The sequence below is a fragment of the Erythrolamprus reginae genome, chromosome 1 (genome assembly GCF_031021105.1).
Source record: "Erythrolamprus reginae isolate rEryReg1 chromosome 1, rEryReg1.hap1, whole genome shotgun sequence".
In the NCBI taxonomy this organism is placed as follows: Eukaryota; Metazoa; Chordata; class Lepidosauria; order Squamata; family Dipsadidae; genus Erythrolamprus; species Erythrolamprus reginae.
The window spans coordinates 387222880-387250844 of NC_091950.1; the positions used below are offsets into that span (position 1 = coordinate 387222880).

Sequence of the window (27965 nt, forward strand, 5' to 3'; positions counted from 1 at the left end):
TAATAAAATAATAATAATAATAATAATAATAATAATAATAATAATAATAATAATAATAATCCAGAAACCAAATAATTCTCGAGTATGGCTGGGGAAGAGTTGAACTAAACTTTGACATGGAAATTCAAATGTGGCAGAGTCTATTGTATTCATTCAAATTGTGTGTTGGAGGTATGCAAACTGTCCAGGCAGAATCCCCCCCCCCTTTGATACCTTAAAGTTCATTTGTGGAAAGCAAACTGAAATCTGGCAGGGTTTAGGACCCAGCCTTGCTCAAAGCATCTTCTTTTTCAGGTCTTTTCAGGGTGATGTCTTAGTGGGAGGTAGCATCCAGGGCTAACTGACTGGTATGAATGGAGAGAAGAGACAGACAGTAATTCTAGAGTGAAAAGCCTGAAACTGGAATAGTACTGTGGTATCTAAGCAACCAGCTTGACGCAATCACATATACACACATGAAGGGGGAGAGAGAAGTCCCTTTGAAAAAAAAATGCACACACATTTTTCAAAGCTGAGGCAGACACAGATTGTGAAGGTGGAGAGGAAGACAAGGAGGTAAAATAGGACCACAGCTGCAGCTGGGCAGAGATTCATGTTGGAAAAAGAACAAGATGCAGACCAAGATATGAAGACATGACTTTCAGATTTGAAAGGGGGGAACCCTCCCTGCCCCAGAAAACCTGGTGAGTTCCCTTTATTTTTATCCCAATCACCCACTCACAAAGAAAGTGGCAATTCAAGAGCTTTCTATGAAAGCTGCTAGCATTGAGTCTAAGAGTATTCATACACACAGCCATGCATACTCCAGGGTTCTTCTTCCCAGGTGGAGATTTTGGCACTCCTCCAGCATTTTGAGGTGGGCAAATCACCATGTTTTATTATAGCAAAGCTGCAATTTTAAGGACAGCTTTGAAAGTTCCATTTAACAGCACACGTTGCATTTCCACAAATTAGGGTGGGGAGCTCTCTATCTTAGACAGGGTTTCTTTTCTCCTGTCTGTGCCTGTTTTTGTATTATATTATTAGTTTTCCAGTAAATAACATTCTTTGGATAGCGTGAAACCAAAAATAAAAATATAGGAGCAACAATAATACATTGCTGAAAATGGAATGCAAACAATAATAAAGGGAGAGAATGCTTGAAAACACCTTCTATTGAATGTAAAGGTTCCTCGGTGCCCAGAGAATAAGGTAGGAGCAAAAGATATGTGTGAGAAGGACAATAGCATTTTAGAGTCCCCATAAAAGCTTTAAATAGTATGTAGTGAACTAAGTTTTTTTTTATGATTGAAAACTGAGTGCTATTATAAAGATGGTAGGTTGCATTAAAAGGACAATGGAAAATGAGATATGATTGAATATAATTCACTTCTAGTGTATTTGAATTGAGGAGTGTCCTTTGGGAAAAAGAGATGCTTTTAATGGGAGGGGGGGTCAGGATGATTTCATGGGGCCACAAATGTTATTATGCAAAAAACTCCTAGTTCAACTTAATGAAGTATCTTTCATAGGTATCTCTATGGGAGGCTCCTAGCCCTAATATTGAAAAGGCATTCTCTAGCTCTTCTCTCTGTGTCTTTCTATCTCCCTTTCTTTGCATTTATACCCCACCTTTATTTCAAGAGTCCAAGATGGTGTGAATGGGGATTCTTCCTTCACTTTATTTCTACAGCTGCTTTCTGAAGTACATGGTTGGGTGGGTGGGTGTGCAGATCAAAATAGAAAAGAGATGATGAAAAACAAAAGAGGAATCCCCATCAGAAATCTTTATTATGAAATGGCAAATAAAAACATCTCCTGAAAGCTTCTTGAGTCTATGCTCCTATTATGAAATTCAGGAACAACTCTGGAATAACAAACCTGTAGCTGCAGGTGTGTGAGAGATGATTGTGATTAAGACAGTGAAGGTTTTGATATACATTGTGCATATTAAATGGTTGAATGGGGTAGTAAGAAATATTTAAGGACAGTTCCATCCTTGGTGTAAACTCAGCATTTTATTAGGTAGACCTCATTTTGTAGAGGCTTTTCTTGAATATTTAAGTTCTCACCCATTTGCATTTTTATAAAATTACATGTGAGGAGGACTCCACACAGCCATCTCTACTTGTTTGCATTTACTTCCTGTTAAAAAAAATAACAAGAATAGCTCATGAAAGGAACTTCAATGGCAACAGATGATTGTAATCTCAGCATAATAGAAAATTGGTCTGATTTTAAACCTCCCTCCCCTTCTCCACCCCTGATGGACAAGAAAGAAAGCAGAAAAATGAGATGAGGAGGAGCAGAAGTTTTCTGGTAACATCTATATGGTGTAAATTGGCACAATGGCAATGAGATCAGATTTTGCTTGCTTTGTCTCTATTGTACTTCTTCTTAAAAATGGGTTCCTTGATTAATCAAACTAGTCACTTATTTAAAAAAAATTGGTTGAATGCAGTATTTGGAGAGCAAGTACTAAATCAAAGCTTTTTTTTGTTTATGAGGATGGTGCAAAATCTTGTCTTTAATACATGTGTGCACCCATGCACTCGTGTGCATTCATAAAAGTAAAGATTCTCTACATAGAAACATAGAAACATAGAAGACTGATGGCAGAAAAAGATCTCATGGTCCATCTAGTCTGCCCTTATACTATTTCCTGTATTTTATCTTAGAATGGATGTTAGAATGGATGTTTATCCCAGGCATGTTTAAATTCAGTTACTGTGGATTTATCTACCACGTCTGCTGGAAGTTTATTCCAAGGATCTACCACGTCTGCTGGAAGTTTATTCCAAGGATCTACTACTCTTTCAGTAAAATAATATTTTCTCATGTTGCTTTTGATCTTTCCCCCAACTAACTTCAGATTGTGTCCCCTTGTTCTTGTGTTCACTTTCCTATTAAAAACACTTCCCTCCTGGACCTTATTTAACTCTTTAACATATTTAAATGTTTCGATCATGTCCCCCCTTTTCCTTCTGTCCTCCAGACTATACAGATTGAGTTCATTAAGTCTTTCCTGATATGTTTTATGATTAAGACCTTCCACCATTCTTGTAGCCCGTCTTTGGACCTGTTCAATTTTGTCAATATCTTTTTGTAGGTGAGGTCTCCAGAACTGAACACAGTATTCCAAATGTGGTCTCACGAGCATTCTATATAGTGGGATTATAATCTCCCTCTTCCTGCTTGTTCTACCTCTAGCTATGCAGCCAATCATTCTACTTGCTTTCCCTACCGCCTGACTGCACTACCTAAATGATATTTTGAAAAAGAGAGTAACTCAGCTTTTTTCACATTATGGTCTGTGCCCACTGGGGATGTGAGAGAATCTTGTTGCCTATTCTCTATCACCCTGTTCCTGTATCCAAATGGTGAGATGAAAACATGAATAAGTTTTAAGACAATATATAGCAGTACAAACAACAGATCTGAGTCTGTACTCTATTGGCAGCCCCTGATCTCTTTTATAGGTTGCTAATTGTTCTCCCTTTGAATAATCTTTTATTCTTAGATTTGTTTACTATTCAGCCATGCGTACTTTCAAAAACCTTTGAAGAATTTTGTATGAAAAGGTTTGTTTCAAAGGCTCCCTTTTTTTTGCTCACCTGTGTTTTGGAACTTAAATATTCTAACACACCTGAAGGGCACCAGTGTAGAGGAGGTAATTCTAATGTGAGTAGTAAGCCATCTAAGGTCTCATCAATCCATCAATCCAAGTATCAAATGATTACTAATTGGAAAGTCTACTGGAGAACCTCCGCTAACTGAAGTAGATGCAAATGTACTAGATGAATCAACATTTTGAATCACCATAAAGTACTTTCAAAACTATTCATTTAAATTACTATATATATTCAGAGATAAGCCAAGAATAGGTTCCAAAATAAATCCCCAAAATTTGGTTCAGGTTACCAGTGGATATGCTTATCCATGAATATATCTAGTAGGGAAGGTCTTATATGTCCTCTATTATCATTCTTCACCTTCTCTTCTTTTATTGGATAAATTGATACAGCTATTGCTTTGTCCAAAGAAAATTGTCTATTTCAGTATATGTAATCAAAAAATTATACGTCTTGGAAAGGTTTCTGGCTGGGTTACTGGTCAAAATATACAGCAATGGTTTCACTCACAACAAAGCAGATTCATGTATTCTTCATGACCCAATACTTCTCTGAGACAAGCAGGGAAGATCGTCAAAGATGGAATTGATCTTTCAAAATAGTTAAGATTTTATTGGAGATTCCTGAGAAACTTTTCAAGAATTTAATGTTTCCTTGGAAAATACAAGCTTCTTGTTTCCACATGGAGACTGCTTCTAAACTTTGTGCTTGATGTGAAGAAGAATGTAACCAATAGACCAAACTGACTTTTATGAATAGTTGTGAGTTATGAGTAGTAATAGCAGCAGTGTTTATATTTGTAGTCCATCTTCCCTTTAACACAGTTCAGATACAGCTCCAGTGTTTACCCCTCTCCATTTCCTCAGAACAACCACATCTTCCTGAACCAGAGTGAAAGTCGGACTCTATCACTCCATTGTCTCCCAATAAGCTATGTGACAGTGAACAGTTGGATGTGAATTTTATTAGCGTCATTGCTTTCCCACCATAAAAGCTGTGTGGTTTCAGGGGAGGAAGGGAAGAAAATTTTAGTTAAAATGTGCACACATTTACTATTTATTGGAAATTTCCATATTTATGTACTCCTTTGTGAGTTTTTGTCTACATAATGAGTGGAACTTATTACCGGACTCTGTAGTATCATCCCCTAGCCCCCAACATTTTACCCTTAGACTGTCCACGGTTGACCTCTCCAGATTCCTAAGAGGTCAGTAAGGGGCGTGCATAAGTGCACTAGAGTGCCTTCCGACCCCTGTCCTATTGTCTCTCCTATATCCCATATATCTTCTCTTCTATCCCTATATTGTTCTTCTATTCTCTCATTGATTATTTTATCCTATACTCTCTCTTCTATTCTTTCTCTAATTCTATTTCCTCAAAGGTGTCCTCTATTACCTTCATTGTGTATTATTGTGTATAGGACTAACTAACTAACTAACTAACCAACCAACCAACCAACCAACCAACCAACCAACCAACCAACCAACCAACCAACCAACCAACTATATACATACATACATAAACAAACAAACAAACAAACAAACAAACAAACAAACAAACAAACAAACAAACAAACATACATCCATTTTTGTGAGAAGGCGTTTATAGATGTTTCAGTACAAAGGTCTGGGCAGGAAAAAAAAGTCAATCATCAATTTTTGAGCCATTCACTGTAAAGTGCAGAAGCTCTACTATTTGGGCATGACTTCATTGTAATGAAATGAATTCTCCTTCTCCCATTGAGAGCTTTGTTGCAAATATTCAGCACAGATAGTCTGACTATTCACCAAATAGTGGGGACATTTTTTTTATTTCAAGTTTAATAATAATATTATAATAACAGGGAAGTGTTCTAGTCCAACCCTCTGCTTAGGCAGGAAACCCTACACTACTTCTGGCAAATGTTTATCCAACATCTTAAAAACTTCCAGTGTTGGAGCATTCACAATTTCTGGAGGCAAACTGTTCACCTTTTATGGTGCAGCACAATTTAGCACATATAGTCTCTGCTATTTAAATAAAGATATAATAGCTCTTCAGATCAAGCATTTATTTTAAAAAGCTTCTTTATTTTGTTAAGTTGTCTAGAACAACTTAACAAGCAGTCTTTAAAAAATAAGTCTAATAATTTGAACATTCTATAGACATTTATAGTTATTGACTTACTTCCAGTGAAGGGCTACCAAAATTTTTATTATCACACTGTTGGGCGAACCCAACGAAGTTCGGGTTCAGCGAACTCACCCGAACTTTGCCGTGAAGTTCGGTTGAGTTCGCAGAACCCGAACCCGAACAGCGCTGCTGCGGCGTCCTTTTCCGTATTATTATTATTTATTTTTACAGAAAAGGATGCTGCAGCGGGGCTACAAGCAAAAGGAGGTGGGGAATTCCATGATGGGTTTCCAGGGGCAGGGCTTTGATGTCACGGAGACTCCTTCCTCCTCATTTCGGCCGGCCAGGAAGGAGTCCCTGTGATGTCAAAGCCCCGCCCCTGGAATCCCATCATGGGATTTCCCACCTCCTTTTGCTTGCAGCGCCACAACCAAAAGGAGGTGGGGAATCCCACGATGGGATTCCCCACTCTCCTCCGGGGCAGCAGTGCTTCAAGATGTTCGAGCGAACACTGAACGCCGAACCTGAACTTTTAAAAAAGTTTGGGTTCGGGTTCGGCATGCTGAACTTTGCAAAGTTCGGCACGAACCCAAACTTTGCAAGTTCAGTTTGCCCAACACTAACTGTGGGCATGGGTTATGCATTTTCTTTTAACATCTTACAATGCAAATTGGGTGCTCTGGGGTGAAGCTCCATTTTCGCTATCCCACTGCATCCCCCCCATCTGGGCAGTAGCCTACCCCTGCTTACCTCCTTATAGCTTTAGCAGTCCAACATTGCCAGCAGTCCACCTCCTAGCAATTTGCTTCCTTGCAGCTAGTTTCACTTTCAGTTCTAGTACAGTGGCCTGCCTGTGCTGAATCAGCTGTAGGTCGGGAGGCTGATAATCAATTGCTTTTGCTAATTAGGCTCTGTGCTGTTTGATGCAAGGAGGTAAATTGCTGGGAGGCAGAGGGCAAAGGGTGGGGGTGGCTGGCTGGGGTTACATTTGATGTGTAAGATACACCCACATTTTCACCCTCTTTTTTGGGAGTAAGAAGGTACGTCTTATACTCCAAAATACGGTAAATAGTGCAAGAGTATATGATCCAAAATTTGAACTAAAAATTTCATTATTTTTAAGTGTTAAAGGCAAACACACCTCACCATCTGGAAACTGTTTGGGCAAGGTGGGATACCTTTACACAATATGCTATGCTGAGATTTAGTTTTGTGGCTTTAACACATCATCCAACAGGTGGGATACCTTTACACAATATACTATGCTGAGATTTAGTTTTGTGGCTTTAACACATCATCCAAACAGAATTGTGGGGTATGTGACATGCAGTAGGGTTTATATGTTTCCCATCTGATAATATTAAGTGGCAGCATATGAAACAAAATGGCCTTAATAATCTTTGCATCTATACAGTGTTCCCTCTAATTTTTTGGGGGGGTGGGGGGGTGGAAAAATATAGTGTCTGAGCGGCAGTCCCTTTGGGACTGGGCGGCACAAAAATATTAAACAAACAAACAAACAAACAAATAAGCAAGCAAGCAAGCAAACAAACAAACAAACAAACAAATAAAAACCCCACCCTGTTTTGCCTCAGAGAATTTCAAAATAAAATACTGTACTGTGTGTCTATAACAGTGAGCTCATAATAGGGTAACTCTATCAATATCAAAATGCCACTTAAATAGTTGAGCTAGTTTCAAACTAGATTTTGATTTTCTTTCTCTCTTCCTTACTCCCATTCTTTTTCTTTTTCTTTTCCTTCTTCTCTTTTTTCTATCTGTTTCTCTCTCTTCCTCTCTTCCTCTCTCTCTCCTTCCCTCTCACTCTTTCCCTCTCGGCTTCTGGGCAGGTTTGGAAAACTCTGAGTTGATGATGATTTTTAAGTGAGCGATTGCTCACTGCTTAGCTTAGAGGGAACTATGCATCTATATATTTACTGCCTTTTGTAGGGTAGAGAAAGTGGCACTAGACTACAGTTGGCGCTCTTCCCAGGATACTTATGTACCTCTCTCTGCTACTTCAAATATCTCCTCAAAATTCCAGTATTTGGGAGGTATTTGTCTTAGCCACTTAAGACCTCCTTCCCTATAGAAACTGGTTGGTGTGAGTAAATAAATTGCATTCTTTTTTCTCTTGGTGTACTTTCCTTATCTTGCTTTATAACTTTCTCCTTACATAAACTTTGAACAGAAAATACTTCTAAAGAAGACTACTTGTCTTCATTGTTGTTCTATAAATCATTTACACACCAAGAATATGCAAAATGAATTTATGAAGAATCTATGTGTTTTGATTGACTTAAAATTGGCAGCCAAGCAGTAGAGAAAAAAGCTGGTACAGTGGTACCTCTACTTAATAATAATAATAATAATAATAATAATAATAATAATAATAATAATTATTATTATTATTATTAATTAATTAATTTATTTATTTGATTTGTATGCCGCCCCTTTCCGTAGTATTATAATAATACTTCTGTAGAATAATAATAATAATAATAATAATAATAATAATAATAATAATAATTTATTAGATTTGTATGTCGCCCCTCTCCGACGACTCTTTCCTTGACCAGGTTCTTAAGTAGAAAAGTTTGTAAGTAGAAGCATTTTTTCCCATAGGAATCAATGTGAAAGCAAATAATGCATGCAAACCCATTAGGAAACAAATAAAAGCTCAGAATTTGGGTGGAAGGAGGAGGAGGAAGAAGAGGAGGAGGACAATCGCTGCCGAAGTAGGAAGGTGAGGTGAGGGGAATCAAAAGAATCCAAAACTTTAAGGCTTAAAAAAAAGAAGAAGGACTCTGTGGGGGCTAGGAGGAGCACGTGCCTCCCATACAACCGGCGCAAGGCTGCCTCCCATACACTGCGCCAGAGAGAGAAACCCAGGGGGAATGGCAGGAAACTGGCCGGGCCTTCGTGCTGCTCTCAAATTTCCTGGGAAATTTTTCCGGGCTCGGGTTCTTAAGTAGAAAATGGTTCTTAAGAAGAGGCAAAAAAAATCTTGAACACCTGATTCTTATCTAGAAAAGTTCTTAAGTAGAGGTGTTCTTAAGTAGAGGTACCACTGTACTTCTAACATCACTTGTGGACTTCCTATTTGAGTTTTTCCCCCTTAATAGTCCTCTTCCATCAGCAGAGAAATCAGGAGCTCCTGAGATATGACAGCCATGGGGTTATAAAGATGATACCTAGAAGGAAAGATGTCTCTTCTCTCCATCATCTATCAATGACAAAAGGAGAAGGAACATATGAGAATTTTAATGTATCAGTAAATAGGCACATCATACCTTACCTGCAAGGTAAGAGCTGGGAAGATCATTAGCACTTAGTTAAGGCTGGAAAATAAGAGCTTGAAAAAAAGCTACACTCAGAGTATAAAACGCATCCAGTCTCTTTTAGGGAGGAAAAAGCTGTGTCTTATACTCCAAAAATATGGTATCTAAAATATAGGTTTGTATCTATTTAATCAAATCAATACTAACTCAAGTCTCAATCAACTTTCTCAACCCAGGTCAAATCTTAGTTTATCATTCAGTGTTTTCCCAGGCAGGGGGAGGGGGGTTTACTTATTTCCTTGGATTATATCCTGCATTTCTTTTCCTGTGGAAAAATCTTAAACATAACAAAAATGCAGCAGACAAACAAAAAGAAGCAGAGAATAATAACAACAGAGCAATATGAATAATACAAATAGAATGATGAAAATGCAAACTTCTGTTGCAATTCCTGCCTTATAGAATACTCTCTCCTCGTATCCCAATTTGTTCAGGAAATTGTTGAAGAAATTGTTCGCCCAGGCCTTGGCGACGGCTGCGTCATAGAGACCATTTATGGTTTTGCTTTGCTTTCTTTTTGTACTTTTCTCTTTGGTCAGTTGCATTTTTCACTAATTTGTTTTTTCATTGTAAGCGAAAAAGAGTAGTTTTGGAGTTGGGTGGCCTTGGGTGTAATCTATTGACGTTGGGCAGCTAATGCATTTAAACAAACAAAAACAATAACCTGATTGCCTAGATTTCATTCCTACCTATTCTTGTCATGTGTGCAAGCATACACATAAAATATTACATTTTACAGAATTCAGCAATCCACTTTGTCATTCCTTTTGGATAATATCTCATTGTATAGATAACCCTGGACAGACAGCGGTTCCTTTGGTGGCCATTCAAAGTTACAAGAGCACTAAAATAAGTGACTTATGATTGTGCTTCACACTTATGACTGCTTTCCCATGGTCACATGCAATGAAGGGCTCCACTTGCCTTTTCCTACTGGTACTGGGCTCCCAAGGCTGGTGCGGGCGTATGCATGCCTGACGTGTGTGCATGCCCCTGCACAAGATTTCGCTTCTGCTCATGCGCTGAAGCAAAATCTTGCACGAGGATGCTCATGCAGATGAGATTTCGCCAATTTTTGCACAGAAGCAAAAAAAGGGCAAAAGTTGCTGAAATATCACCCATGCAAACATCCTCACCTGAGATTTCACTTTGGACGCATACACAGAAACGAAGTCTCGCGCGAGGGTGTGTGCAAACATGTCAGGCCCATGCCTGCCCATGTTCACTAAAAAGCCCACTAAAAAGTCCTAAGGAATCACCGATCCCATTCGTACCGGGTGGGGCCCATCACTGGTCACATGATCATAATTCAGATGCCTGGCAACTGAGTCGTATTTATGACTGTTGCAGTGTACTGCAGGTCATCTTTTGCAACCTTCTGACATGCAAAGTCAATGAGGAAGCCAGATTTACTTAGCAACCTATTTGATTTGATTTGATTTGATTTGATTTGATTTGATTTGATTTGATTTGATTTGATTTGATTTGATTTGATTTGATTTGATTTGATTTGATTTGATTTGATTTGATTTGATTTGATTTGCATGTCGCCCCTCTCCGGGGACTTGGAGGGGATCCCAACAAACAATAAAGTCTACAAATTCAATCTTTTTATTTATTTATTTATTTATTTATTTATTTATTTATTTATCTATCTATCTATTTATTTATTTATTTATTTATTTATTTATTTACTAACTAATTTACTTACTTACTTACTTACTTACTTACTTACTTACTTACTTACTTACTTACTTACTTACTTACTTACTTAATCATTCATTCAATTTTTATGCCGCCCTTAGACTCAGGGCGGCTTACAACATGTTAGCAAAAGCACTTTTTAACAGAGCCAGCATATTGCCCCCACAATCCGGGTCCTCATTTTACCCACCTCGGAAGGATGGAAGGCTGAGTCAACCTTGAGCCGGTGATGAGATTTGAACCGCTGACCTGCAGATCTACAGTCAGCTTCAGTGACCTGCAGTATAGCACTCTACCTGCTGTGCCACCCCGGCTCTTTTTAGTTACTAATTTAACAACAGCAGTAGATTCACTTAACAACGGTGACAAGAAAGGTTGTAAAATAAGGAAAAAATCATTTAAAACTGTCTCGCCTAGCAACATAAATTCCACGTTCAATTGTGGTCATAGGCAGAGGGCTACCTGTACTCACAAGATCTAGGGGAGAAATTTTAGTCAACTCCTTTAAGGGGGAAGATTTTTCTAAGGTGGGGAAAAAATTATTGCCATGGAATTTGGAACTAGGCCAACCACTATTCCCCCCCCCCAATTTTTCTAGCCAGAGAACATTATGAGATCTGCCCAACTGAGATCTGCCAGCGAGAAATTCCATTATGTACTTCTAATCAACAACTGAGGCAACCACACCTTGTAAATGTCTGCCTTTTATAAGTGTATTTCTCTGAATGTTTCCTGGTTAGTAGATGCTTTTTCTTTTTAACTTTGTGTAGATATTATGTAAGAATAGATCCTTCAAGATATAAAGGAATGCTTCTTGCTTAAGTACATACCCAAGCGCCTCTCTAGGGTAATTTTATAATCACAATCAACAGATGGTTTGGGAAATGCTACATGGAACAAAGCCATTAAAATCTCAGGTGATCTCAGGCTTCTATGGAAAGACAATTAAGAATTGTATCGGGATAATTTGCATATAATATTACTTTCCACTCTACTTAGTACAAGAGGGTGGAAGGTACGGTAGATTGTATTTTCTACATCCTGTTTAACTGCATGTTTATTTATTTACATCATTTATATATCCTGAATCAACAGACCTTAGCCATCTTGTAGAAAATTGCATCTAAAAAACAGGCACAAGAATTTATTTATTTATTTATTTAATTTATTTATTCGATTTTTATGCCGCCCTTCTCCTTAGACTCAGGGCGGCTTACAACATGTTAGCAATAGCACTTTGTAACAGAGCCAGCCTATTGCCCCCACAATCCGGGTCCTCATTTTACCCACCTCGGAAGGATGGAAGGCTGAGTCAATCTTGAGCCGGTGATGAGATTTGAACCACTGACCTTCAGATCTACAGTACTACCTCTAGATACGAGCTGCTCCACATGCGAGTATTCCAAGTTACAAGCCGCGACCCGAGCGAAATTTCTGTTCGACACCCGAGCTCAAATTCGGGATACGAGCTGCGCTTCCACTAAGTGGCGCAAGAATCTCCTTGCTTCCAGCTATCTCGGCATGAAAAACAAAGTCTAAAGGCATTCGTTCGAGATGTGAGTTGATCGACTTAGGAGCTTGGGTCTGGAACAAATTAAACTCGTATGTCAAGGTACCACTGTACAGTCAGCTTCAGTGGCCTGCAGTACAGCACTCTACCTGCTGCGCCACCCCGGCTTTAACCCAAGCTTTAACTCCCTGTCATTAAAAAATTATTAGAAATATTCCACACCACAGAAGCCTCACGTCCAAAATACATGATAAAAAAGAAGTACCAAAGCCTTCACTCATTTAAAAAATAATAAAGAAGTGCTTCTTAATTGTGCACGTTTTGTGATCTCCTATATTTTGCATGCAGTGTTATGGTACAAGTTGAAGTTTCATTTTCAAAAATACTAACCTTAATTGTGACTGCTCTTTAAAACCAGGGGCAACATGGTTCTGAATAGACTCTGAACATGAACATGGGTTTTATGCTTGGTTTGAGATCCTTAATGGAGCATCTTTGTGGAAAACACAATAAGAAAGCTTTTGGGGCCAAAATATGAGCCAACAGTGTGTGGTGGCGGCAGCCAAAAAAGCCAATGCAGCCCTAAATTGCATTAACAGAAGGATAGTGGTACTAATACTACTCTACAAAGCCTTAGTAAGACCACAGAATACTGCATACAGATTTGGTCACTACACATAGAAAAATAGAAGATTGACAGCAGAAAAAGACCTCATGGTCCATCTATTCTGCCCTTATACTATTTTCTGTATTTTATCTTAGGATGGATATATGTTTATCCCAGGCATGTTTAAATTCAGTTACTGTTAAATTCAGTTACCAACCACGTCTGCTGGAAGTTAGTTCCAAGCATCTACTATTCTTTCAGTAAGATATTATTTTCTCGCATTACTTCTAATCTTTCTCCCAACTAACCTCAGATTGTGCCCCCTTGTTCTTGTGTTCACTTTCCTATTAAAAACACTTCTCTCCTGAACCTTATTTAACCCTTTAACATATTTAAATATTTTGATCATGTCCCCCCTTTCCCTTCTGTCCTATACAGATTGAGTTCATTAAGTCTTTCCTGTTAAGTTTTATGCTTAAGAAATAGAAATGTATTCATTCAATAGTCAAATGATAAAATCCTTTATACAAGTGAGGGTCAAAAGGTTATTTCTTTAGACACAAAATTTCCTTTAACATGGGAAGCTATCAGCAAATGTTTTAAACTTTCAATTCAATTCAATTGCCTTGCTACAAAGTTGAAAGTCTACCGATCAGCAGTGCTAACTACCCTGTTGTATGCCAGTGTGAATTGGACTGTATACAGGTGTTGTGGTTAGCTCTGGCCCAGCTCCTGCCCCAAGGAATGTGGAGGTGGATGTGGGGGAGACATCCACATGCTGCAGGCCTGTTTTGCTCCCAGTAGAATCTGGCGACGAAGTCTCCTCTGACCAAGGAAGCATGAGTGACAGGGAAGAGGGGAGTTTGGCAGACAGCCCAGGAGGAGATCAGTCATCTGTATTATCCCTGGATTCTGAACAAGAATTAATGACACATCCACGCATGTGTAGAGTGATGCATAGGAGACAACAACTGAAGGATTATTACAAGAGAAAATGAGGCCACCTGTGGTTGGGTGGTGCTGCTGTAATTAGTGCTATAGATAAAAGTGCAACCTGGTGTTTTAGCCTCATGGCAGTTTATCTGATTCATTGTTTCATCAAGATCGTGGTTTTTGCTGTTCAGGATTATGTGTGTGGACTCTCTGGACTTTAGAATTGGACTCAATTTCCCAGTTATTGGGTGAGCAATTGGACTGCATTTAACCTGTGCCTTGTGTGTACCAGAAAATCCCTTTGACATTTAAAAAGGGAGCTGTTTCTGTTTTTCTGTTTATAAAAACTTTTGGGTTTTCCTTTTATCATGTGGTGTGTGTCTTCCTGGACTAATTACCCTGTAATTACGGGCGGTTGAGACACGCCGGCAGAACATACAAGAGACATGCTAGGTAGTGTTGGGCGAACCCAACAAAGTTTGGGTTCGGTGAACTCACCCAAACTTTGTCGTGAAGTTCGGGTGAGTTCACCGAACCTGAACCCAAACCCAAACAGCAACAAGCTGGTGCAGCGTACTTTTCTGTAAAAATAAACATGGAGGTGTGGAATTTCTTTTATATTTACAGAAAAGGATGCCGCAGCAGCACTGCAAGCAAAAGTAGGTGGGGAATCCCACGATGGGATTCCGGGGGCGGGGCTTTGACGTCATGGAGACTCCTTTCTCCCCGTTTCGGCCAGCCAGGAAGGACTCTCCATGATGTCAAAGCCCTGCCCCCAGAATCCCATTGTGGGATTCCCCATTCTCCTCCCGGGCTGTGGCATTTTGCAGTGTTTGAGCAAACGCCGAATCCGAATCCGAACCTGAACTTTACCCAAACTTTTTAAAAAGTTCGGCTTCAGGTTCGGCATGCCGAACACTGCAAAGTTCAGCATGAACCTGAACTTTGCAAGTTCGGATTGCCCAACACTAATGCTAGGCAATTGAGTCACTTCTACGTGACCTGCCTCCGTAGAATTCTAAGGATCCAGTGGCAGGATAAGGTGCCTGACACTGAGGTCCTCTCCAGAGCAGGCTTGCTATCAATTCCCACCCTTCTGATGAAATCCCAGACACACTGGGCAGGCCATGTTGCTAGGATGCCAGCAGACCATTGGATCCCTAAATGGCTCCTCTATGGTGCCAGAGGAAAGTGATTGCATGGGGGACAAAGGAAGTAATACAAAGACACTTTGAAAGCCTCCTTCAAGTCCCTCAATATCGACACCATCTCCTGGGAAACCCTGGCACAAGAGCAACCAACATGGCATATGCTGAGCTACCAAGGCTGCCAGACATCTAAGGCCAGAAGAACATTCATAGCAGAAGAGAAGCAAGCTCTCCGCAAACCCAGAGCTGCAAATGCTGTGACAATGGTACACACACATGTCTGCCCAACATGTGGCAGAACATTTCGTGCCAGTATAGACCTTACCAGTCACCAGTGGACACATCGTGTACAGCCCACAGCCCATTAGATGTCAAGGTCTTCTTTGAATATGATGGACAATCATCATTAGCCCTTGGAATTAAAGCCACCAGGTATCAGAAGAAGTAAGCAACAATCAGAAAGGATAAGTGGTGGGGCTGGAAAGGGGGACATTAATTGTAGAATAGAATAGAATAGAATAGAACAGAATAATTTATTGACCAATGTGATTGGATACACAAAGAATTTGTCTTTGGTGCATATGCTCTCAGTGTATATAAAAGATACATTTGTCAAGAATCATGAGGTACAACACTTAGCGATTGTCATAGGGGGTCCATCAGGAAACAATCAATATTAATAGAAATGTTAAGTATATAAGCAACAAGTTACAGACATACAGTCATAAATGGGAGGAGATGGGTGAGAGGAATGATGAGAAAAAACTAGTAGTGATAGTAGTGCAGACTTAGTAAATAGTTTGACAGTGTTGAGGGGATTATTTGTTTAGCAGAGTGATGGCATTCTGGAAAAAATGTTCCTGGGTCTAGTTGTCTTGGTGTGCAGTGCTCTATAGCGACATTTTGAGGGTAGGAGTTGAAACAGTTTATGTCCAGGATGCAAGGTGAATATTTTTACAGCCTTCTTTTTGAAGTGCAGTATATAGGTTCTCAATGGAAGGCAGGTTGGCAGCAATTGTTTTTTCTGCAGTTCTAATTATTCTCTGAAATCTATGTTGATCTTGTTGGGTTGCAGAACCAAACCAGACAGTTATAGAGGTGCAGATGACTGACTCAATGATTCCTCTGTAGAACTGTATCAGCAGCTACTTGAGCTTTTTGAGCTTACTGAGTTGGCACAGAAAGAACATTCTTTGTTATGCTTTTTTGATGATGATTTTGATGTTTAGGTGACCATTTTAGGTCTTGAGATATGATAGAACCTAGAAATGTCTTCAAGAGAGGGGCGGCATACAAATCTAATAAATTATTATTATTATTAAATTAAATGTAAAGGTCTCTACTCTTGACACTGTGTTGTCTAGTATTGTGAGAGGTGATAGGATGGGAGGATTTCTCCTAAAGTCTGCCACCATTTCTACAGTTTTGAGTGTGTTCAGTTCTAGATTGTTCCGGTCGCACCACGAGTTTTGTTGTTCAACCTCCTGTCTGTATGGGGTTTCATCATTGTCTCTAATGAGACCAATCACTGTTGTATCATCTGCAAACCTCAGTAGTTTAACAGATGGATCGTTTGAGATGCAGTCATTGGTGTATATAGAGAAGAGAAGTGGTGAGAGTACACAGCCTTGGGGGCCCCTGTGCTAACTGTTCAGATATCTGATGTGATTTTGCCTAACTTCAACTGCTGCTTCTTCCTGTCTGTTAGGAAGCTTGTGATCCACTTACAAGTGTGTTCAGGTACCACTAGTTGATTTAGTTTAGTTAAAAGAAAGTCCGGAATGTTCTGTTATAAAAATCGTTTAACTTTCTCAACATCTGCAACAAAAATCTCAGGGAAAACCTGCGGAAGAATGTATTGATGTCTATATAAATGTACAATTACTTTTTCCAGCATCAGAAAGACTGGTTTTTCAATTGCAGGAATGTGCTAGAGCCATTTAGGAGGCAAAAGCCTTCAGTGTGTAACTGAGCAAGGCTTTGTCAGGAGGGCTCTAATCAACTAATTAAGGTCACAGAATGCAGCTCGTTAACTTTCAGTTAGTGCATTAGGAAAGCACTCCACCATGGAGGAAAGCTGCATAGTGCGAGATACTTAAAAGGTTTGACAGTGTTTGATTTTAAGACTATGCTTGCTGGACAGAGGACATGAGGACAAAAAGGAGGAAATGTCCTCCTTTTGCCAAATGTCTGGTAAATTTACAATGTACAATTATTTTGTTCCATTACCAAATACAGATTGAAAATGCCACAGCAAAGCAGATAGGAAGTACTATGATTTTAACAAAGGCTTTAACCAAAGCAGTTTAATTCCCACACACCAGCATGTCAGGTGCCCTCAAACTGTCAACCAATTAGCTTACCCAGTAATGCCCGCAGCATCTTTCTCTTGGTGCTTGCAAGATTCCTTATGCTGCTAGGCATTATTTTTTAAGGTTCCTTAATTACCAAATAAATGACTAAATAAGAAGCAGGCACTCTGCAAAGCCAAGCTTCTGATATCATTGTTTATGGAAATAACTCTGGGCCCTACAGGCATTCTTTGAAAAGAAACATGGCAAATATGTCAGCCTACCTCCCCAAAGGAGGATTAGGGAGCAATTTTTAAATCACCAACATCAGCAACCACTTGGAGAACTGGAAGGCATAGCAGGGAGTGAATTCACCACTTTCTCGTGAAGAGATTTCAGAAGTGGAAACATTCTGTGAATGGGCAATCTTCTACTTAGTATTTTGTTAAACACAACACGCTCTAATTTCCACACTTTTCACATCTATCCCATTCTTGGCTGATAGCTTGGTATTGGGGGGGATTGCTTCTACTGCCACTACCGGTGCGCTGTGCATGCAGCTTCGGTTGTGTTTTGTGTGTGTGTGCACATTCACGTGTGCGTCCCCAGCGTCCTTTTGCTTCTGTGCATGTGCAGGGAGCAAACACATGTTGAAATCTCACAAGGGGACATGCACACATGCACGATTTTGCCAATTGCTGGAATCTCTATCTTGCGTGGGTCCCCTCACAAGATTTTGCTTCTGCACATGCTCACAAAGCAAAAAATACAAAAAAGATGGTGGCACTCATAGGACTTCTACTGGAGTGGTCGTGTGCATATTGCGCAATCTGGCAGCCGCTACTAGTGCGCAGTTCGCTACCGCACCAGTAGTAACCCACTACTGCTTCGTATGCAAGTAGGCAAACTTTTTGGTAGCTGATGAATGTTCTAAGTCTGTCTGCTGTTTATCTGGATTTCTCAAAGAGAAATCCTAAACAAAACTCAGTTCATGGCTGGATAGGTCTCCTTTACCACTATTTCAGTGAATAAATGAAGGAGAATGAAAGAAACATTATTTTTTTCATTCTGCATGAACAAACATTTTTATTAGTAGAGCCAGTTGATTCATTCCCCTAGATTAAACAGATCTTCCTAATGTAAGGACAAAAGGGTCAATGTAACCATGGAGACAGATATCCTTCGGTCAAGGTTTGACATCAGCAGTATTGTGGGATTTTTATAGAAACATAGAAGACTGACGGCAGAAAAAGACCTCATCCATCGAGTCTGCCCTTATACTATTTTCTGTATTTTATTTAGGATGGATATATGTTTATTCCAAGCATGTTTAAATTCAGTTACTGTGGATTTACCAACCACGTCTGCTGGAAGTTTGTTCCAAGGATCTACTACTCTTTCAGTAAAATGATATTTTCTCATGTTGCTTTTGATCTTTCCCCCAACTAACTTCAGATAACTTTATTTTATTTTTAGCCTGCCTTTATTATTTTGAAAAATAACCCAGAGAAACAAACATATCTAATATTCCTCCCTCCTCCTCCTCCTCTTTTCCCTGTGAGGTTTTGATAGAAACAACAACCTTGTGAGGTTTTGATGGAATGAGTAGCCTAAATTTTTATAAAGGGGAAATTTCAGAGACTTCTTGTTCATTTGCACTTAACGTGGGGTTACAAATATCTAAAAGGACAAAGAAATATTTGTTCTTCTAGGAATCACAACAGGATAACTAAAAGGGTCTGGAAACATGTTCATACACAGAGAAAAGATTCTGGAAAACTATCGGGGAGAAAAAAGCTTTGACAGGTTCCATCTCTATGTGTATATTTATAGATAATAATTAACTTGTGCCAGCTCTTGCATTTTAAATGCTACAACCTCACCCTGTGGCTGGGTTTGCCCAAATCACTAGACTTAAGTTAAAATGGTTGAGTACTTCACTGTTCATCATGTGGTAACTAGGCCATTGTCTTAAACAACAATAAGCTTTATTTCTTTTGGCAGAGCTTGTGAAGTAAAAAAAGCAGTTGTATTTTTTTCCTCTTCTGTTCAATCATGTTCAAATCTCAGAGGCTGCCTGGGCAAGTCCCTGAAGTTTTCCTGGCAAGATCTTTCATAAGTGGTTTGCCATTACCTCCTTCCTAGGGTTGGGAGAAAATGATTGACTCAAAGTCACCCAACTGGCTTTGTGTCTAGAGTGATACTAGAATTCACGGACTCTGCTTCTAGCTGGGTCTCTTAACCACTAAACCGAACTGTCGCTCTCTCTCTATTTTGTTAATTCTGGTTTAAAGGTTGTGTGAACCTACCTAGTTCTGACAACCAGATTTCTACCTACAATATACAGTGGTACCTCATCTTACGAACGCCTCTTCTAATGAACTTTTCAAGATACGAACCCGGTGTTTAAGATTTTTTTGCCTCTTCTTCCGAACTATTTTCACCTTACGAACCCAAGCAGCTGCTGCTGGGATGAAGGGGTTTCTTTTCCCCCCCTTTTTTGAAGAAAGAAAAGGGAGGGGCTGCTTGGAGTAGGAAACATTTTGCCGAGAACAAGGTGCTTGCAAAGGAATTGAAAGGGTGTCTTTTTAAGAAAGAAAAGGGAGGGGCGCCCCCCCTTGCCTTTCTTCCTTCCCACTCACCCTTTAGCCTAGCCTTGCTTCTTCCACCCACCCCCTTTAGCTGCTCCTCCCTGCCCTCTCTTCGCCTCCCTTCTAAAGTTTGGGATTTTCCTGAAGGATTTGCAGGCATTATTTGCTTTTACATTGATTCCTATGGGAAACATTGTTTCATCTTACGAACTTTTCACGTTACAAACCTCCTCCTGGAACCAATTAAGTTCGTATGATGAAGTACCACTGTATGTTTTTCTCTTCTCAGAAGAAATCAAACTCGGTTTTAAGTAAAATTTGTTCTGAATTGCCAGAACCCCAATGACCAAGAGAGGAACTCTAATGGCAGAGCAAAGGTTACATCAAGTCTCACATATGTTTCTAGGTGATAGTATTGTCTGATATTTTAGAATGAATAAATCCATATGCCAAATTACCTTATCTCTTAACCAAACTACCTGTCACAGAACAATACTAAGGAGAACATTAAGTGTGCTGCTTTGATCATCTCAGGAGGCAACATAATCTATACATGCAAGAAGAAAGAAAAAGATGGAACAGATCCTCATAATTTAAGGCTTTTCCCCACTGTTAAGATGAGATCATCCTTGGGTTGGCAAAAAATAAATGAATGAATAATTAAATTTACTATATTTTTCCTGCATTTATCTCAGTCATGGCCTGAGGATGAGATGAAGACTTAAAAGGGACATTGCAGGGGGGAAAAAGATGTTGCCAGGGCATGTAAGTTCCATGCTTAACGAAAAATGGGGGAACACCATAAACTAGCTTTTTCAAGACAAACAGGAAAAAGATAATTTAATTTAATTTGATTAAGTTTATGGAGTTGTTTATTATTATTATTATTATTATTATTATTATTATTATTATTATTATTATTTAGATTTGTATGCCGCTCCTCTCTGAAGACTCAATTTATGCAATTTATAGGTGTAAATTCCTCTAGTAATCCAGATTACTAGATTTGGGGTGCAAAACTGTGGATAACCAATAGATGATAACCAATAGAGTTTTCTGCATCTCTTCACTGTCATGCAGTGGTCTTTTGCAGCCAGATCAGATAGCCCCTGCCAGGGGTGGGCTACTGCCCGGACGGGGACGACGACGCAATAGGGTAGCGAAAATGGAGCTCCACCTCAGAGCACCCAATTTGCACTGAAAAGTGTTGAAAGAAAATGCATAAGACACGCCCACAGTGTGGTAGTAAAAATTTTGGTAGCCCTTCACTGGCCCCTGCCCTCTATTTATTCTTGTCCAGTCATTGCTGGTTTTCTTCATAAACAATGGGTGACAATTCCTAAGAGAATTTTATACATTTTGCAGTTGCTCTTCGCTGGTACCAGGACGAAGGGGAAAACACTTAGTCTGTCTAAGGACAACTTATAGTTCTCTCAATCATAGTCTGGAGATGAGATGCAGACTTCATGGGGACTTTGCAGAAAAGGGAGTGGTGAAATGCCTTAGGGTTTTGTTTTCAATATACAGTGATACATTGTCTTACAAACTTAATTGGTTCTGGGATGAGGTTCTTAAGATGAAAAGTTTGTAAGACGAAACAATGTTTCCCATAGGAAACAATGGAAAAGCGATTAATGCGTGCAAGCCCAAAATTCACCCCTTTTGCCATACGAAGCACCCGTTTTTGCACTGCTGGGATTCCCCTGAGGCTCCCCTCCATGGGAAACCCCACCTCCGGACTTCTGTGTTTTTGCAATGCTGCAGGGGAATCTCAGCAGGGGAATCCCAGCATCGCAAAACGGGTGCTTCGCTGGCAACAGAAGTCCAGAGGTGGGGTTTCCCAGCGAAGGGAGCCTCAGTGAAATTGCAGCATCGAAAAAACACAGAAGTCCTCAAAACCCCACCTCCGGACCTCTGTGTTTTTGCGATGCTGCAATTTCACTGAGGCTCTCCTTGCTGGGAGGGGAAAAACGGGTGCTTCGCTGGCAACGGAAGTCCAGAGACGGGGCATCCCAGCGGTGGCGGTGGGTTTGTAAGGTAAAAATAGTTTGTAAGAAGAGGTGAAAAAATCTTAAACCCCGGGTTTGTATCTCGAAAAGTTTGTATGACGAGGCGTTTGTAAGATGAGGCATCACTGTAAATCAATTTGTCTCAATTTTTGCATCATGCAGGTATATATCCCTCCAAACATTTTGTGGTTTAAGGGAGCAAATATTTATTTATGTACTGCTGTAGTAAGATAACTCTACTTGCTGTGCCACCATGTATAGTCATTTCTACAAAAAATAAAAAATAAAGCTAATTCATCTTGGTAGTTCTAAAACCAAAATTTGCAATAAAGGATTTTAATATTTCACTTAAGTCATCTGTCCAAATGATGAAGAGGATGAAAATGTAGATAGATGTTCTTCATTGTGATTCTTTCTATGAAAAGGTTCCATTGAAATAATTACCGATTTGGTGTTTAAATTACAGGAAGCCCAGGTAGCATTCAGCAAACAGAATGACCCAATTATTCAGATTATTCTTTAATGCGCATGTACCTTGATGTCTAAGGACTCCTTTCTCTATGTGTTCTCAAGTGGACAAAGAGTTGGTTTTACTTTACACTGGACTTTAGAACAAGTGGCTTCAAGTACAGGACTATGTGACTTTGTAATAAATAGGAGCTGCATGAACCATATTGCATGTGAAATTTGAACACACCTCTGCTAAAACTCACTTCACTTATTCAGTTTGCAATTTATCGTTTATTGTGACCAGGTTTGGTTGTTTGAAGAAGACTTGGAAGCTCACATCAAACGCATTAGGGATAATCCCAGGTAAATTTGAACACTTTTCTCTGGAGTGAAGCCTGGAATACTAAAGTATGAATATTTTTAAAAATTCTTTAAAAATATTTTTTAATAGGAAAGTGAACACAAGAACAAGGGGGCACAATCTGAGGTTAGTTGAGAAAATATTATTTTACTGAGAGAGTAGTAGATGCTTGGAACAAAATTCCAGCAAGTGTGGTTGGTAAATCCACAGTTACTGAATTTAAACATGCCTGGGATAAACATGTATCCATCCTAAGATAAAATACAGGAAATAGTATAAGGGCAGACTAGATGGACCATGAGGTCTTTTTCTGCAGCCATTCTTCTATGTTACTATGTTTTTATCTTAAAATATGAAAGTAGCCTCCAAATGTGTTTTTGTTGTAAAAAAAAGCAGCCATAGAAGATGCTAGGTCTGAGTGGAGAATTTGGGGAGAACAGTGGCAATATGTAATTCTTTCTTCACACCTCAAAAGTAAAGTAAACTCCTCAACTATTATTCACCATGACTTCCCCAAAGAGCAATTATCTGGTGGATTTAAATGTGAATGAAAATATAGCTGTAAGTCCTTTCTCTGTAGGGTACTCTTTAACTGATGGTTTCTTTTGTATTATTTGTATGATGCCTAATTTGACCTTTCATAAAAGCAGCAAGACAGTCTTACTACTCCCTCTTTTTCTCTTGTACTGCCAAGCATAATGGTGAAAAGTTTAGAACACGTTAAGCACAATATAATAATCAGAGTTTATTAATTGTGTAACACCCCGTCATTGCATTTCTTCTTAATGTGTGACTTCATCCTTAATAATCCACTTTATGGCCTGGAGCATAGTTCTTGACAGGTCTCATTGCAGCAAAATGTTTCTCCGCCAAGCTAAAAGCTTGTTTGCTCTTGCCCCAGAACATCGCCAGATTGCTGTGCAGAATCTCCTAGCTGGATGTTTTCTTAAGCTGAAGTATTCAAATTCTATTTCTTCTCAAGTCGAGCCATAGAAGGAAGTTCTGATTGCATGTTTGTTCTTTTGTTTTAATGGTTCCTGGCTGAATCAAACAATATGTCTTTATTTTTCTGCTTAGATGGTTGGGTGAAAGGAGTGTCTTGAATCGAGTGGGGGAAACTGTTGGGTGCCCAGGAGGTTCTGAGTATCAAATCTTTGTTTGAATGGTCCTGCCTGCATCTACTACAAATCTTTCAATGGATGTTGCTGATATTCCATCGGAAAGGATGGCATCCATGCCTGAAATCCAGATAGAAGAAATGCTGGATAGTGTGGATGATAAGGCTGAAGGTGGCCCCCCGTTTGATGACCATCTGACGAATCTGAAAGCCCTGACAGAGAAATTGAGGCTGGAGACAAGAAGGCCTTCATATTTGGAGTGGAAAGCTCAGCTGGAAGGACTGGCCTGGAAGACCCACCCCAAACCTCACGAGGAGGACAGGGGCAGGCAAGAGAAGAAACCAACGGAGGAAAATATTTCTTTGAAGGATGTGCAGGTTCATATCAATGGAAGCTCTTCCAGACAGCCAATTTTGTTTGTCCCAGAGAAAGTGTGTGGCTTTGGAAACATCGATGAAGCATTAAATTGGCTCCGGAAAGAGCTGGTAAGTAATTTCCTATTGTTTTCTTTTTTTAATTCTTTATCAGCAGAACCTCTAGGCACATTTTAGGATTACTGCTGAAAAGACAAAATTGAGATTCCTGGCAACCATGAATTTTTTTAAAAAAACATTTTTTCCCCATTTTTCTCTAGTTCTGCTTCTTTTTCCAGTTCCTTCCCCAAAATCGCAAAGGCAGCTTGCTATATGTTTTTATAAGGTTTTTGTGAGATTAATAGATCCTGACTTCAACAATACATTCAGAAGGAGTGTCATAATTGCCAGGCAGACATGGCAATATTAATGTAGCTGCCCTGCAGACCTGATCGACTTTCAGACAGTTTGAACAAGGGATATATTTTAGTGGACCAATGTGGCTTACGTGTGTTATAGATCTTGGTATTCACGTTACAAAAAGCAAGAGTAGGATACACGCATGCATCTATCTTGCTTCAATTCTCTTTTTAAGAAATGAGAAAATGGGGAAAGCTATTATTTGGGCTCATTTGAAACTGTCAAGGAGAAACTAATTTTGTTAAGGCATATTTCTTTTTGTCCCATTATCTAAGTATTACTTTTAATCACTTTAATTTAATTTAAAAGCCGCCCAACTCCTTGCGGACTCTGGGCAGCGTACAACAAGTAAAAACAATATAAAAATAATTTAAAAACCCTAAGTTAAAAGCATTCATTACTTCTAGGCCAGAGTTAGATGGTATTGCTCAATGGTTGCAGGCCTGCCGGCTGAGCCAGGTTTTCATGGCTTTCTGGAAGGTCAGCAGGGTGTGGGAGGTATGAATCTCTGGGGGTAGCTGGTTCCAAAGAGTTGGCACCACCACAGAGAAGGCCCTCCCATGGGGTCCCGTCAGTTGGCATTGTTTCGCCGACAGGACCCAGAGAATGCAAACCCTGTGGGCTGGGATTCATGAGGGAGAAGACAGTCCTGTAAGTAGTCTGGTCAAATTTGGTAAGCAATATATCAGCACGGTAAGGCATGTGATGCTTCAAACTGATGAATATATAGATTGCATCCCACCATGAACTTTTGTACCCTACATGGGAAGGAAAAAAACTGTTCATATAACTTAAATAAAACCACCCAATTCCAAGGGTAAGGCCATTTCATCATCAGATTGGAAATAGAGGCTATGATTAAAATGCCACCTTCTCTAGTTTTGATGGAAATGTTTGTAGGGCCATGAGATGAACAGAGGAAAAAGAGTTAGCAAAATACTTTTGAATTTCTACATACATCCCTCAGCTTACGACTGCGATCAAGATAAGAGCAGGAAGGCACAGTGGTTAGAGTGCAGCACTGCAGGCTACTTCAGCTAACCGCTAGCTGTAGTTCAGCAGTTAAATCTCAGCATTGGCTCAAGGTTGACCCAGCCTTCCATCCTCCGAGGTGGGTAAAAGGAGGACCCAGATTGTTGGGGACAATATGCTGATTCTGTAAACCAGTGTTTCCCAACCTTGGCAACTTGAAGATATCTGGACTTCAACTCCCAGAATTCCCCAGCCAGCAATTCTGGGAGTTGAAGTCCAAATATCTTCAAGTTGCCAAGGTTGAGAAACACTGCTGTAAACCACTTAGAGAGGGCTGTAAAAGCACCTTGAAGCAGTATATAAGACTAAATGTTATTGCTATAAAATCTGTAATCCTGAAATCACATAGTTTCAAATGCCTTTTTTTTTAAAAAAAGTAATGATTTCAATAAATGGGAATATTTGTAGCTCAGGGTGGAAATTAGGGGTTCTTGGTGCTCTCTGAGGTTGATTGTTTTCTTCCAGATGTTTCATTACCCAAACTATGATGATGTTGCAGAGTTTAGGTAATGAAATGGCTACAAGAAAGCAAGCAAGTTTTGAGAGCACCAAGGACCCCTCAAAATAGTGATTACTACCTAGATGGAGTGAGATGTTATAATAGAGCCCTGTGAAATTATATAGACCTCAGTGAAATGAGAGAGAGAGGAAAAAAGAAAGAAAGAAATGAAAGAGGTATGTTTACTACTTTTTTTCCCTTCAGGCTTGGAGCCACTCATCAAAATGAATGCAATTCTAACTACAGAAATGAATTCTTGCAGTATATAAAGTGCCATGCAATCCTGCAGGCTTCCAGGAGGCGCCTGGTGAGCAGGGACTTATTCCTTACCAAGAGTACTTAACATTACACTGTTGTCTCAAAATGGGGATATGGTCATCAGATGCAGCTTTAAAAGCTGGCTAGGGAAGAATTAATGGAAGGAAGTTAATTCCTTTAAGTCTAGTGATGGGCTCCTACGAGTATGGTCAGGTATACAGAACTGGTAGAAAAAAAATGAATTTTTTTTCTTTTTTTTTCCTTCTGGGGTCTGGGTATTTTTTTTCTATCACAGTAAATGAGGTTGAATGTGTATAATTTTAGAAGAGCTGTGTGTGCATGTATGTATGTGTACATACACATACAGTTTATATAGTAGATAATGTATATTTTTGTGTGCCTGTGTATAATATGTATGGACACATATGGTATATATGCATAGAATTAAATAGTATATTGTGGATGTTCAGTAATAGTAAATAGATAGGGAAATTGCATCTCTTTGAGGCAAGGAGAGGCCAGGCACCCTAAACTTAAACCAAACCCTTGATGTGAATGACATCAAGTTGACATCTTTAAGCCAGTCACATGACCTTTAAGCCACACCCCAATCACATGATCATCAAGCCACTCCCACCTAGTCACATGGCCGGCAAACCACAGCCACAAAATAAACCATGGGCACAGTGTGGTAGTAAAATTTTTTTGCAGCCCTTCACTGTTTAAGTCATTGGAGTGAAATAGAATTTAGAATTCAAAAGAAGTGCATTTTTGAATACCAGATGCTGCAGGGAAAACCTAGGAAAAGGATTAATGTTGTGCAGCTGAATTGGAACTGGAGATACCGAAGTTCAGATTTATTCTCAATTATGAAAGTTTGCTGGGTTCATTGGATGACTTAAGATCGGGCACTCTCAGTATATAATTGCCCCAATGAGTTGTGTCGAAAAATATTGGAGGAACATTATATGCCATGTGTCTTGGATGACAGACAAGCAAGCAATCTAGCAAATTAATGAATAAAATTAACTATACTGGCCAATCATTGTTTCAGTTGAGCAATAAATTATTCTTATCTAAAAGTGTTACAGTAACTGAGTGTTAAAGATAAAGGAAAAAAAACACGATAAGGAAAAACAACACATAAATTCATTGATGCTCATTCTTTTATTTTCATGCAGTTTGATTGGATAGTGTTTTGCATATGTTGTTTCTGTGAGGAGGAAAGCTTCTTCCATTCAAAAGAATTTGTATTTGGGGGTGTTCGGACAACATAATTTTCAGCATGAAATATTCCCATGCTTTTTCATCATTGCTTCTATGCTTTTCTTACTAAAGAAAGATGGAATAACTTATACAATGGTTTTTTGATTGAATGAATGCCAGGAACTGTCTGTCAGAAGCACTCCAGGTCATGCAAACAGAGGATAAGTTGACCTGGGGGAAAAGTTAGCAAGGAAAAAAGAACAAAAAGAAAACTCGGGAATGCATTCATTCATTCTTCTTCTTCTTACATCTGTTCGTTTAAGGAATATTTCTTTAAAAACCCAGAAAGAGATCAGAAAAGATTTTATGCTTTAGCAGACTTCAGAGATCAACAATGTATCCCTGTGGAAT

At 39.3% G+C, this 27965-nt stretch overlaps 1 protein-coding gene across 1 annotated transcript in view; it reads left to right on the forward strand.

The window, feature by feature from the left end:
* The first annotated feature begins 556 nt into the window (after positions 1–556).
* The window catches only part of FAM167A (family with sequence similarity 167 member A), a 34688-nt gene continuing 7279 nt past the window's right edge, over positions 557–27965 (forward strand). The window contains exons 1-2 of the mRNA XM_070741775.1: positions 557–683; positions 23746–24271. Coding sequence (XP_070597876.1) covers positions 23831–24271 — 441 coding nt within the window. The 5' untranslated portion in view covers positions 557–683; positions 23746–23830. The remainder of the gene's footprint in view (positions 684–23745; positions 24272–27965) is intronic.